Source organism: Sitophilus oryzae, unplaced genomic scaffold (genome assembly GCF_002938485.1).
Source record: "Sitophilus oryzae breed Bouriz unplaced genomic scaffold, Soryzae_2.0 scaffold_813_pilon_pilon, whole genome shotgun sequence".
Classification (NCBI taxonomy): Eukaryota; Metazoa; Arthropoda; class Insecta; order Coleoptera; family Curculionidae; genus Sitophilus; species Sitophilus oryzae.
The window spans coordinates 2,535,528-2,550,447 of NW_022147432.1; the positions used below are offsets into that span (position 1 = coordinate 2,535,528).

Consider the following 14,920-nt stretch of genomic DNA (forward strand, 5'->3'; position numbering starts at 1 on the left):
GTTTACTGCATACAACATCTGGGCAGTACCGGTGCTAACATATACCGCCGGCATACTCACGTGGTCAAAAACGGATCTAGAAAGACTGGACCGGAAAATTAGATCTCTACTTACAAAGCATGGCATACTACACCCAAACTCGGCCATAGAAAGGTTGTACTTACCTAGGGATGAAGGGGGTCGAGGACTAATCAGTTTAGAGTCTGCTAGCCAGGAAGAAAGACAGAAATTACGAAAATATTTACTCACCAACAATGCACCTGTGTATAAAAGCATACGAGTCTTAGATAAAAACTATACATCACTCAACCTGGCTAGCGACCAAGAACCGGAAGCTGTAAATCTTGCTGGACAGATGAAACAGCGCTGGCAGAGTAAAGAACTGCATGGCAGATTTTACGCCTCCTTACACCAAGAAGATGTGGATTTCAAGGCCTCAAATACCTACCTAACAGCTGGATACCTCTTCCCAGGAACCGAAGGCGCAATACTATCCATTCAAGACCAAGTAGTAAAAACCCGAACATATGCACGGTATATATTAAAACAACAAGTTGAAAACACAAAATGTCGTTTGTGTAATATTAGTGAGGAGTCTGTACAGCACTTGTCTTCTGGATGCAGTAAAATAGCCGGGACCAGATACCTAGAAAGACATAATAACATGGGAAAAGTAGTGCACCAGTTGGTATGCCTGAATAAGGGCCTCCTTGACACATTTACCCCCCACCACATGTACGTTCCAAAAGCTGTATTAGAGAATAACACCACCAAGATATACTGGGACTTTACAGTAGAAACAGATATAGGAGTAGAACATAATAAACCCGATATGGTAATATGGAATAAACCTGAAAAAACCGCCATCATAATCGACTTCTCAGTACCGCAGGATTATAACGTGGCTAAAGCCTATGCAGATAAGATAAACAAGTACGCTGCACTTTCTCAGGAAATAAAAGCAATCTGGGAACTGCGGAAGGTGATTATAGTACCGTTAATAATAAGTGCCAATGGACTTGTGCACAAAATGACAAACCAACATATCAAAGAACTAAACCTCCCGAACAACACCATAATGTGGATGCAAAAAGCAGTTGTGCTTGGTACCGTCGGAATTATTCGAAGAATTGTCTCACCTTATTGACAATATTCGTCGTGCCCTTGGCTGGTTACAGCCCGGACATGGACTAGAACTACCACTAACAGTGTGAGAAAAAAAAAAAATATATATATATATATATATATATATATATATATATACAGGTATACAGGGTGCCATTAAGAGGTCACCGGTTATATCTCGGAAACTACTGGGTATAGGAAGTCAGGAAAAAAATTCTAAAGACTAAAATGACCATGAGAAAATCCTGGAAATTATTTTTAAGTTCCGTATTTTACCGCAAGAGGCGCAATTGGTAGGGTGAATAATACAATTCAAGTTTTCTCGAAAATTCTCATATTGAGCTATAACTTTAATAACATCGTTAGAAAGCCTGAAAAATTCCGCATAAATTCTCTCTGAGGCTCATTGGCGTACCGACCTTAAAACGACTTATCCGATTTCAGCAAACTTAGGCTTGTTTGAAAGAGAAATGTATGTTTTCAAATACCCAATCCACTGCTACCAAATAGTTACAAATTAAATTGCCAGAGGGCGCAATTTCCAATAATAACAGTTTTTTTTTGATTTTGTCACGAAAATTTAAATCATACGGTATAATTTTGATGTCATATTCGGAAAGTAGATTAAATTTGCAACAAAAAACGTTTAGACCGCAATTCGATATCTTCATTCGTTTCAGAATTATTGCCGGAAGAATACTTTATAACGCTTTGATTTAAAAAAAAATGCTTGTTTTCATAGTTTCGTGGTAGGTAAAGCATTTCATGAAATTTTTTGTCTAATTTTATGGTTGTTGAGGTTTTTATATATAAAAAAAAAAAAAAATTATAATAGTCTTTCTATTGCTTCCTTAAAAACTTTAATACTGGTATTATTGTTGTTTTGTTGTGGCCCGTTGGCCTTTAAGCACGCTCCAAATTTTGCCTTTTACATGATTTGGACTAGTCCTAAGCCTAGGTAAAGTGCGAATGGAGGCACGGAATATGACAAATGAAAACTAATTGTTATCAATTCAAAGTTTAACCTTACGAAACTATGAAAACAACCATTTCTTCAAATTAAAGCGTTATAAAGTATTCTTCCGGCAATAATTCTGAAACGAATGAAGATATCGAATTGCGGTCTAAACGTTTTTGTTGCAAATTTAATCTACTTTCCGAATATGACATCAAAATTATACCGTATGATTTAAATTTTCGTGACAAAATCAAAAAACTGTTATTATTGGAAATTGCGCCCTCTAGCAATTTAATTTGTAACTATTGGGTAGCAGTGGATTGAGTATTTGAAAACGCTTACATTTCTCTTTCAAACAAACCTAAGTTTGCTGAAATCGGATAAGTCGTTTAGAAGATACAGAGTTTTAAATACTGAGACGTTCAAGAGCTTCCCCACCCTTATTAAGGTCGGTACGCCAATGAGCCTCAGACAGAATTCATGCGGATTTTTCAGGTTTTCTAATGCTGTTATTAAAGTTATAGCTCAATATGAGAATTTTCAAGAAAACTTGAATTTTGTTATTCACCCTACCAATTGCGCCTCTTGCGGTAAAATGCGGAACTTAAAAATAATTTCCAGATTTTCTCATGGTCATTTTAGTCTTAAGAATTTTTTCCTGACTTCCTATACCCAGTAGTTTCCGAGATATGGCCGGTGACCTCCCTTAATGGAACACCCTGTATATATATATATATATATATATATATATATATATATATATATATATATATATATATATATATATATATATATATATATATATATATATATATATATATATATATATATATATATATATATATATTTTATAAACAAATGTTGTAAAACTTCAGGGGTGATTCCTTGTTCAAAATAAAGGGTAGTTTGCTTCATAAACGTTGGGTCAAAGAAGTCAACCATTAGGGAGATATCGCGGTACAAAGATGGCGGAAAAATAATATTTTTTATTTTTATCTTGAAAACGAAAGAGATAGACTAATGAAATTTTACGGAAGCATTACTGTTAAAAACACACTTTCTGGTAATTTTTTCACTTTTTTAAAATGAGTGGAAGGGGTTGAAATAAACTACCCCTATCATTCTTGTTAATGAAATTTAAAGAAAAATCTTATCAAACACATGCAAAAGAAATTAATTTTGATAGTTTAGTTTATTTAGAAACTTTTTTATCTCTTGTGTTTTTTTGATAAAACTCACCGATTTGAAATTAAAAAATAAAATGTAAAGCATTACATCTTAGGACAAAAAACATTTTTAGATAAAGAATCTAGTGGGCAGCTGTAATTTTTTTTAGGAAAAAATCTAGTCGGCCGCTGTCACTTTTTAGGATGTTTCTAATATTGTTTTATTTGACATTACCCTACTGCAATACGTTATTATCTAGATTATTATTATTATCATTATTATCACTAGATTCTTAATCTAAAAATATTTTTAGTCCTGACATGTAATGCTTTACATTTTATTTTTTAATTTCAAATCGGTTAGTTTTATAAAAAAAATACAAGAGATAAAAAAGTTTCTAAATAAACTAAACTATCCAAATTAATTTTTTTGCATGTGTTTGAAAAGATTTTTCTTTAAATTTCGTTAACGAGAATGATAGGGGTAGTTTATTTCAACCCCTTCCACTCATTTTAAAAAAGTGAAAAAATTACCAGAAAGTGTGTTTTCATAACAGTAATGCTTCCGTAAAATTTCATTAGTCTATCTCTTTTCGTTTTCAAGATAAAAAATAAAAACATTATTTTTCCGCCATCTTTGTACCGCGATATCTCCCTAATGGTTGACTTTTGACCCAACCTTTATGAAGCAAACTACCCTTTATTTTGAACAAGGAATCACCCCCTGAAGTTTTTCGCAGTTGTTTTGAAACACCCTGTATATAGCGCAGTTGTTTTGAAACACACCTATGTATATATATATATATATATATATATATATATATATATATATATATATATATATATATATATATATATATATATATATTTCAACCTTCATTAAAAATAATATTACAAATAAAAGAACTGTCCTGAAATCAAAACTATATTAGGTGTTTACTTTAGATGGTTCATACTTAACTTTGCTATAAATATCGCAATCTTAAATCATACAGGATATTCAAAATTTTACGCCAAACTTTCTAAAATATAAAATAATGTTTCTTCGTTTTTTTTTTAAATGGAACACCCTGTATATTATTTTTTTATTAAATGGAGTATTAAAAAATAAACATTTTTTGTATTTAAAGTATTTCAAAATTTTTAATGGTTTCGCAGATACACGCAGTATTATTTCATATGGCTCTCTCAACGGTAAAATACGAGAAAAAAATCATGGCTTTGATAAATCAGGCTTTGATAAAAATTTACTATGGAAAATGCCATATGAAATATAAAACTGAGAATATCTGCGAAACCGTTAAAAACTTTGAAATGCCCTAAATACAAAAAATGTTCATTTTTTAATTTTCGATCTATTGAAAAAATAATATACAGGATAAAAAAAGAAGAAAAATTATATTATATTTTACAAAGTTTGGCGTAAAATTTTAAACATCCTGTATGATATACGATTACCATATTTACAGCTAAGTAAGTACAGACCATCTAAAGTAAATATTTAATATAGTTTTGTTTAGGTTATAGGTTAGGTCTTGTATTCTTAATAATTTTTTTAAGAAAGGTCGTAAAATATTTTTTTTTTATTTATTTATTAATATCTCTGAAACTATCGAAATATATTTACTAATATCTTAGGATTATGTAAAGTGATCTGAAAGCAAGCCAAAAATGGAATAATATACAGGGTGTTCCATTTAAAAAAATTCACTCACACTTTTTTGAGCCACCCTATAGCAGTTAAAATATTTTTCTGGAATATGTACATCGTAGAACATACTTTATATTTGCACCTACACAAAATTCTTAAGTTTTTTATTATTAGAGCTACAGATGCCCGACGCTCTATTGTCGGACCCTGTATTTTGTTCTGGTGGCCCGATTTTGATGATTTTTTAAGCACTATGTAGCTAAATTACTTGACATTTTAGTATTTCTTTCTAAACTAAAAATGAAATCAAGTGAGTCAATTATACGCGGGAAAACAAAATGTAGATATTTTAGTGAAAGTTTAAAACACCCTGTGGAATATGTTAAGACAGCAGGGAATTTAAACATTATTTATATTAATACAGCTTTATTTTTGATGGAGATATTCGCCAAGGTGAGAGCAGTGGCGGACTAAGGGTTGGGCGGAAGGGGCGGTCCGCCCCGGGCCCCGTCTTTTAGGGGGCCTCTGAATCTTAATAAGTCATATTTTATTCAACTGGCAAACAAGGCCAATATGTTCAGTAGTTATAAAGCAGTTTGTAGGTGAAGTATGCAAACCATATGTATACGCCAACTATAAACAGTATAAATGGAATGGCAGATATTTACTTAATTATCAATCAGGTCCCAGTAATTGTCAATGGCATTTTCTATTTAGGAAATTAAATCAAGGGGTAATTTTCTTTGATTAAAATATCGAATAATTATTATTTTTTATATATTTTGAGACTGAATTTAGTTATTTTAGATTTTAAGTTATTTTTCAATGGTTTCATTATTTATTTTTACTGAATAAACATTTTAATTTACAACCAATGCACACCATAACTTGGGTTCTAGCTTCATTGCTGATGATGAGCAGTGAAGTCTTTAGTATAACGGGGGCCACGGGCCTGAGACAGCGAAGGGGCCCCTCGGATCTTGGGGGACTTACAAAATCGCGATATTTTGTCGCGGTATTTCCCTGGAAGCATTTTAAAGAAAAAAATATTTAAAATTTTTGGACGAAAAAAACTACCTGTCATAAAAATTTGTACAGCCTAAAAGTTAAATATAGTGATTATCACAGCCCCTGTGACATAAAGAAAAGACATGTGGCTATCTCAAGGGCTATCTATTTCAAAAATTAAATTATTCAAATGTCATATAATAATGGCGGTAGCTGTCATGGAATTGAGCGATTAAAAAATTATCATAAATTTTAATTAGACATATTCCTATACCTAAAATAAATCGTTTTTAAGTTATTTAAGATTTAGTTTGAAAACGTATATTTTTCTTGATTTTATCTAGCTTCCTTTGACATTAAGTGCCAAACAGTCAGACAATTTATTTCCATCTGTCAGAAAATGAATTATTTGAATTTCCTATATTATAACTACTGCCTGCTTAAAAGTTTAAAAAGTGTATTTATATAAATATATCTCCATATTTTCGTTCTTTAGAGTCAATCTAATAGTTGATATTTTAATAATATACCGTACGATCGAAAAAAAAACAGCGCAAAGCTAGGAAATGATGATCTAGGAAATGATAATATACTGTCATATAGACTACTGGTAAAAAATCAAGAAAAATATACGCTTTAAAGCTAAATCTTATATAACTTAAAAACGATTTATTTTAGGTACAGGAACGTGTAGAGTCAAAAAGTAACAAATTTTAAAAACGACAGTATCGAAAGCCTTTTCACGAGTGAAATAAAAAAAGTTGATTTCCATTTGATAATTGTTTAATCGCTCAATTCCATGACAGCTGCGGCCATTATTGTATGACATTCGGACAATTTAATTTTTGACGTAGATAGCCACATGTCTTCTCTTTATGGTACAGTGGCTGTGGCAATCACTAAATTTGACGTTTAGGCCAGGGGGGTGACAGTGAAATAGAAAAATTGGAAACAGTCATTAGTGTCATTCCTGTCATTCTCCTCACGACAAGTATGGCCGCCGAGACAAGGACAGCAATGTTTCTGTCTAACTATTGTCTAACTTCACAGTGTTTAAAATTGACAGATTTCAGTTTCAGAGACAACTTCAGATTTGTTCTAGAACAAATTAGAAAATATTCGACGCCATTTTAATTCATTCCGTTTAGTTTCGTTTTGGAAGTTCAATTTAATATTTCGGCTGAAATTTATAAATATAAAGGTAATAAAGTATATAAAATATATATTACATGAAGAATCCTGGAGAAAATGACGTTTCTGCAGTAGTAGGTATGTCCCATGTATATGAAAAATAGGTAGTAAATAAACACAGTTTTTACATTTTTTAGATGCAAGAAAATGGTGTTATAATCTCTTTGATCGGCGATTTTTTTGAAAATGGAAACAATTTACAGCAAGGTAAGATCGTTTTTAACTATAGCCAACATTAGTTATCTCCAGTATGTGCGATTTATTGTCAATAATGCAATAAATCGGACTGATGAATCTGATTATGTTATTCGACTAAAAGTCTCTTTTTGCTTCTTTTTGATTTATAAGCCAGGTCTCTTTGGGAATAATGGACGCTTTTTTAAACAGTATATTTATATTTTATACCTATTGATATTTTTACATTGTTAATTTTAGTATAAAAAAATTGTTTTTCTGTTTTCAGGTTTTTGTATGGCTCGCTTGTAAGGCTCCAGTTTTCATGTTCCTGTGTCCGTTTTCTGTCCTTGAAGTCTGCGAATACGTGTGTTTATTTACAAGTTACTGTAAGTCATGCTTATACCTTAACTAATTTACGTTAAAAGTGCATATAATTAACTAATTGGTATTGAAACAATACAATCCTCTATATTTTTATATTTATTTAGTCACGTTGTTCCATATTTCAAATAAATATATGTGAATAAATTATTTTTTGGTTTTATTTATGAAAAGAAAAAATACAAAATACATTTGAACTGAAAGAGGGCCCGCCATTGAATAACCGGAAAGGGAAATGAAAATTAAGCCATCATGTCCTTATCATGTCAACCTGTCAATTGGAAAATTAGTTCTCCAGACGACAACGAAGGCTTTCGGTGGCGTATCGTGTTTCCAAGATTTAACACAGAGTTGACACTTCTTTCTAGTTAATTATTTTATGGTTTAGGCTACATACATATTTTTGACAGGCAGTTTTTTTCCTCCAAAAATTATGAATATTTTTTTTTCTCAAAAACGGTTAACGTTAGGTGGTATAGAGGATTTAATATCAAAATTCATAAAATTTTACAGAGAATTTAAGTATGTAATAAAAAATGGGGTCACCCATTTAAAATAAGAAAGTTGCTGTCAACTTTCGGTACTTCCGAAAGTGCCGCCATATTGAAAATATTTTTAATCGATAGATCTCATTGTGAAATAATGATATGCACAAAATCTCGTATCTAGATATTGTAGTTCTCTAGAAACTTCTAACGCAGGCTCAGCCTGGGACACTCTGTATAAATACTTGAATTTTGTCAACCATTATACATACGTCATTCAATTTTTACAAAATGTGCATTAGAAGCATATCATTATCTAAACAGACCGGGGGCCACATTTAGCTTCGCCGCTCCGGGCCCCCGACACTCTTAGTCCAGTGAGAGGTGTTCGTTGAGGTTGAAGAGTGAAGAGACAGTGTCCTGTTAGAAACTCCATGATAATCCGAAGATTGTTTTTAGTTTCTACTTAAATCAAAGAAAATCTTTGATTTTTCCCGGTTGTAAGTTTTGGGGAACTTTTTCGAGTGTCTAAAGCTTGATTTTCATGCATCCGTTATCCGACGAGACGTTGATACGATATTAATTTTATTGGTTGAATTTAAAGACTTCGATTGGTTAGAAACGGTTAACCAATCGAAGCCTTTAAATTCAATCAATAAAATTAATATCGTATCATCGTATCGTCGGACAACGGATGCATGAAAATCAAGCTTTAGACCGTAGGAGGCCTCCCATTCCATGTTACGGATGGAGTCCTCCAGGTTCTTCAGTTCCGCTTTAAGCTGGTTTCCGCTTGGAAAGCAGAATGGTTCTTAGCCAGTCAGTGGAGTCTTCGCTCCTTTTCTAGGTAGATCGTTTGCCTTCTATCCCTTTGTGGGCGGGCGCCCAGAGTAGGAGGATCTTCATTTCATAGCTATCTCTGACGCCGTTTTTTGATCATATTACCAGTATATATACAGTATGATCGAAAAAAAGGCGTCCAGTTGGCTTGGAAATGAACATGGATGACAATCTCTATTCCCTATATAATTTCACAAATAAAATTAAAGCAATCTTTATTTCATAGACATCGTTGACGCCGTTTTTTTCCGATCATATTGTATATATTACCAGTTAAAATACCGGTATTTATTAACATAAGAGAAACCTTATTACATTTACCGTATATTAAGTCAATCGTACAATATGGACAGATTAAACCTCAGGATTAAACATATACTAACATGGATATTAGGCTAGTGCTGACAACAAAATATAGAAAAAGCTACCTTTGCTTACTTGCATCAATTATCAATTTATCAAACCATGTAATATGTACTACTAACTACTTTATTTTTTATACAGGGTGCTACAAATTCAAGGTACGAGCATTGGTATAATAATAACTATAATAGATATGAACATGGTTAAATTGGGGCAAAGTTGCGCTTTAGGATGTTCACCAAGATGCCATCAAAAAAGCCATTTAAATTAATTTCAAGCCCGGCTCTGTTTTTTATTAATATTTAATCTATTTATCGTTACAATTTTGATAAGCTTTCAAATTTAACAATGACGTCGGGTAAAACATTGAATACGGAAAATCGGAATACGGAAATGCAATAAAATAATATAAAATAAATAATATGAATATAATATAATATAAACAATCAAATCGTTTCCCCGGGAGATGGATTGGAAATGGTAGAGTAGTATAATGACCATAATTTTACGTCATTTGTAAAAGTGAAATCAATATATTTCAACATCATTTATAATAAAGAGTACAAAATGCATTAGGAAGTATAAGAAGAAGATATGTTCATAGAGCTATAAATAAAATTGAACGAAAAATAAATTTGTGCATTATGGAGGGTGGTAACCCTTTCGAACATGTAGAGCATTAGAAACTAGTTTGTAGAAGTTGATTTATTTATAATAACTACATTAATATTAAGGTGCGTTCATACCAGCTGCGCCGCGCCGCGCCGCTTCAAAAGTACATGTTAAAAAATGTTATGCGCGGTGCGACGCGGAGCGGCGCAGCCGATATGTACGCACCATTATGCATATTATTAAATCGTACACTGATATTTCAAATTTACAATAAAAAAAGTTAAAAATAATATCTTTAAATTGCTGACCTGGATATTATTTATTTGAATATTTCAATTCGCTCGATTTTCCTTATTCAATGTTAATAATTAGCGCTGATCAATATTGTTGCGATAAATATAATCAGATTAAATAATTTAAAAAAAACCAGAGTCGGACTTGAAATTATTTTAAATAATAATTAAATAGTTTTGTTATTGTTAAGGTACCTAAAACAAAAACAAAATATAAAGTGTGGCATATCATTGGCCTCATGAGACCGATTTCTTTCAAAACCTGAAATAAAAAATGCAGGTCCGTATTTAAAAAAAATAATTTGGCCTCTGTATCTCACAAATTATCAGCTTATTTTAAAATTGTCAAAAAATACTGTCAGATAGCCCTAATAAAGTGGCTATGAGAATGTGTAATTAGTTTTTCGATTTTCTAAAAAGTAACGACAGGAAAAAATAAAATTGATTTTCAAAAAGAAAAACATTTTCTCCAAAAAACTCAGCAATCCTTGAAATGTTTAAAACTTTTTTGATGGCATCTTCGTAAACATCCCAAGGAGGAACTTTGCCCTAATTTAACCATCTTCGTATCTATTACGGTTTCCGAGATACCAAATGTTCGTGCCCCGAATTTCTAGCACCTTGTATACAGATTTTTGCTATTTTCTCTCAGCAATTACCACCACGAACGTGGGAAAATACACATCAACAGTGGTAGAAAAAACACTGTTGCTTTGATAAAGGGTAGGGAATACGCCATACGCCATCCAGACGCTAAGCTCGGCGCTCAGTTGACGTCGGGACGCTTCGTGAGACGCTTGCACGTCGTCCTATTAATAACGTCTCTCGATTTTCGAAACAAACCTACTGTTTTCATTCATTATTTGATAATACGCACGAGAATATGGGTCTATATCCGTAAACCATCCTGTATTTTAGCATTTTTTCTAACCGGTAACAATGAGAAAGGTAAGTGCTTTATATATATGTACGTGCACGATATTTTTTTTATAAACGTACACACGTTTTTTTATATTATTAAATAAAAAAAAATATTTGAGACATTATTAAACAGGTCACATGATTTCATTTATTTTCGAAGACTTTATTTAACTCTAAGAACACACATTATATTATTACAAACAAGACACACTATTTTTAACTCTAAATTATTACAATTTAGACATTTTTAAGTTCGATGAAATATTTATCGTGAAGTTGTTCTTGTGACAGAGGAAGTTTAAACTAGTGCTCGGCACAGACGTTTCAAACACCCTATATTACGCTTGTACGTCACTGACGTCACTGTTTTACCTTGCGTAACTCACAATAAACAATGGTCGCAATCTGGAACATGTTGCGAGTTGCGAAATCTTTTTCATCCTATAGCGACATGGTCTGGTCAGTGTTGCTTATTTTTCCTCAGTTATGTAGGCGAGTTTGATAGAGATTTTACAGATCACGCGTCTCATTTCGGTCATGATAATGACTGTGACTCATTTACCAAATATGTCCTAAATATACATAAAATTTTGTATAAATCCTAATATTTAATTAATGAATACAAAATAAATACCCCCCCCCCTCTCTCTCTCTCTCTCTCTCTCTAATTAATTATTCCCTTTACAAGAGGAAAAACTTTTTTGTTGTTAACATTTTGAGAAAATGGCATTCTTAAGTTTTTGTTTGTTCTAAAATGGTTAATCCCGTTTATACTTTTCCAAATTTCCATACCGTTTGAGAGAAAATTAAAAGAAAACATGAAAATATGGTTGAATTCCAACACTTTTTTTTGAAAATTCCAAATTTTTTGAAAAATTTTTTTGAATTTTTTTTAGTTTTTAGTTAAAAAATATAATTTTTTGATAATATGGCAACATAGGTATTATATTAAATTTACAAGAAAGAAAATCCAGAAAAGATCCAGTGGTTCTTAAAATTTTAACAAAAAATCATTTTTTTTTGGAAATTTTCAAAGTAATAACTCCGTTATTTTGGACTTATTTGAAAAACGATAAAGAGAAAATAATATGTTTCTTTTATTGAGATCTACCACCACGTAAAATACTTGCACTTATTTCTGGGACACCCTGAATAGATCATTTTCAAGTAATTTAATGCAAGTGAAACTTTAAAGAAAGAAGCAATATTTGTTTCAGCAAATTTTTTATTTTTCATTAGATATACAGAGTGGTCCGAACTGTATTCGGGAAACTTCGGCAGACTATTTCGCAGATAAAAATAGGTAAAAAAGTTCGTATAAATTCATGTCCTAAAATGGTCGTTTTGGAGATACAGTATAGAGGGTGTAGAAATTTAATCTTTATTTTGTTTTTTTCCAAACATTTATAAAATATAAATAAATAATCTAAAGTATAAAATTAGTCCCTAGTTTTTTTACATGAGAAATTTGATTTAGATGTCAATATGATTCCTACTTGTAGGAGGCGCCACATATATATATTTGAGAAGAGTAATAGGTATCTTTTCGTCTGTATATGAGTGAGGTTCAAGTTAACGTCTCCTTTCTGCTGCAATGGCTAAACTGGACGGGACCTACTTGTTTACGCGGAATCCGAATCGCGGTCCTCGGCCATATCATGGTCAATGGCCTACCGACTTAGGAAGTGTCTAAATTAACTCTTACTCACGAGATATCCGATCTCATCCGGCCTTGAACCGGCGTGAATGAGCAGTGCGTATCAATAGATTTTACACTTTTCCCTTTTTGGACAACAGCACGATGCAAAGTTTCGAACCGGTCACCCGTCCATCCACTAGCATCGCCTTACGTCGCTTAACTTCGGTGTTCTAATGGGAACCGGTGTTTCGACGTAGCTGGGCCGTTGCCCTTTTCGTCTGTATATCTGTGTCTATTAATCATTATTTTTTCTAGAAATGATTAATTTAAAAAAAAATAAAAAGTTCACAGATTTATCATTTCTGTCAAATAATAACTATCTAATCAACATGTTTATTTTTTGTCAAGAATGACATGTATTGACAATCCAAAAATCTTGGGAACGGAAGGTCGCAGCGATTTTTACCAAGAGACGTTTTTTACGTAAAAAATGGCGGATATCTATTTATTTTATAATTTTCACTCAGTAGTTCTATTTAGGTACAGACTAAAAGTTATTACTCTTCAAACTAGGTGAAAAATATATGTATCTGGCGCCCCCTACAAAGTAGGAGTCATATTGTCATCAAAAACAAAACCAATTTATCATGTAAAAAACACGGACACTAATTTGCATCCAAAGATCGACGTTAGTTCAGAAATTATTTAAATATAAAAAAAATAAAATATTATATAAAAATTATAAAAATATATACAAAATAATATTGAAACTTCTACATCTTGTACTCCGAACTGTTTTGCCTATTTTAATCGGTAGGATATGCAGCCAAAATTTCCGTATACAATTCCGACCACCTTGTATACTCAATCAGCATTACTTTCTTTTAAATTGTATGCGCAAGTCGTAAAAACACTATTTGCGATAAACTAAAATGGCAATTTTAAACAAATAAATAACTTTTTATATCATATTTATTTCTTTGAATGATTAAAAAAAAACACAAGGGCCGCGCGCCGTGACTAAATTCCCAAACTCACTATGCGCTTATGCAGTTTGTCAATTTGATGCGTCAATGTGTTGATGAATTGTTCGGCGGAATGTCGGTTTTTGGGCGAACCATCAGAAGAAGGACTCGTCGTGGACTCTGTGAAATTCTTAGGACTTGTTGTAGACAACTCGTTAAAATGGGACTTTCACATCGAAGCTCTATCAAAGAAACTAGATCAGTTTCTAAGGAACTTAACTTCTCAACCTCTAGAATAGCCTATTATGCCTTTTTTTAGTCACATCTTCGGTATGCCCTTCCATTCTGGGGTACTTGCTGCGCAACAAAATTTGATCGTGTTTTCAGACTTCAAAAGAGAGCAGTTCGATATTTATTGGGACTGAACAGTAGAACTCACTGCCAGAATTTCTTTAAAAATTTGAAAATACTGACTCTTCCTTCTTTATTCATTTTTGAATCCGTTTGCTTAATCCGCAAGCACATATCTGCTATTTCCGACAGGCCATCTCATAACTATCCACTTAGGAATGCAGAGCACGATCTTTATCTGCCAACCCGAGCTCAGAACTAGTTAAAGGTTCAATACTGTACAATGCCAAAAAAATGTACAATCATCTGCCTTTGAATATCAAGTCGCTTTCATTCTTTCCCGCATTTCGCAAAGCTCTAAAATCATACTTACTGGAGAGAGCCCTATATGCGGTAAACGACTTTTTTGTTGATGTTTAATTATAAACAATTTTGAATTTTAAAATTTTGATCATCTCACACACTGGTCAAAGGTCAAGTATTTAATATTTTATAACTCTAAAATTATATCTATTTACTGCGTACTGTTCTATAATTGTCCATGTATATTCTTTTTGTAATTTTAAAGACTTAAATTTTTTTTTGAATTGTATTATTTGTATTGTGTATTTTTTGTTGTTTGTATTTTTTTGTGATTTTGTTGTTTGTGAGTGCTTTGTCGATGAAGCTGTTTTGGCTTTTTGTACAATAAAGCGTTGTTTGTTGTTGAAGTAAGTAAGAGTCATACATGAAAGTCAAATTTCTCATGTTAAAATTCTCCCAGATACCAATTTTCATCCAAATATTGACGTTAC

At 32.1% G+C, this 14,920-nt stretch overlaps 1 protein-coding gene across 2 annotated transcripts in view; it reads left to right on the forward strand.

The window, feature by feature from the left end:
- The first annotated feature begins 11,030 nt into the window (after positions 1-11,030).
- The window catches only part of LOC115889270 (protein CBFA2T3), a 79,914-nt gene continuing 76,024 nt past the window's right edge, over positions 11,031-14,920 (forward strand). For both annotated transcript variants that reach the window (XR_004051408.1, XM_030909213.1), the window contains exon 1: positions 11,031-11,198. Coding sequence is in view for 1 of the 2 variants with exons in the window: in XM_030909213.1 (XP_030765073.1) it covers positions 11,190-11,198 (9 nt within the window). In the remaining variant the exon portion in view is untranslated. The remainder of the gene's footprint in view (positions 11,199-14,920) is intronic.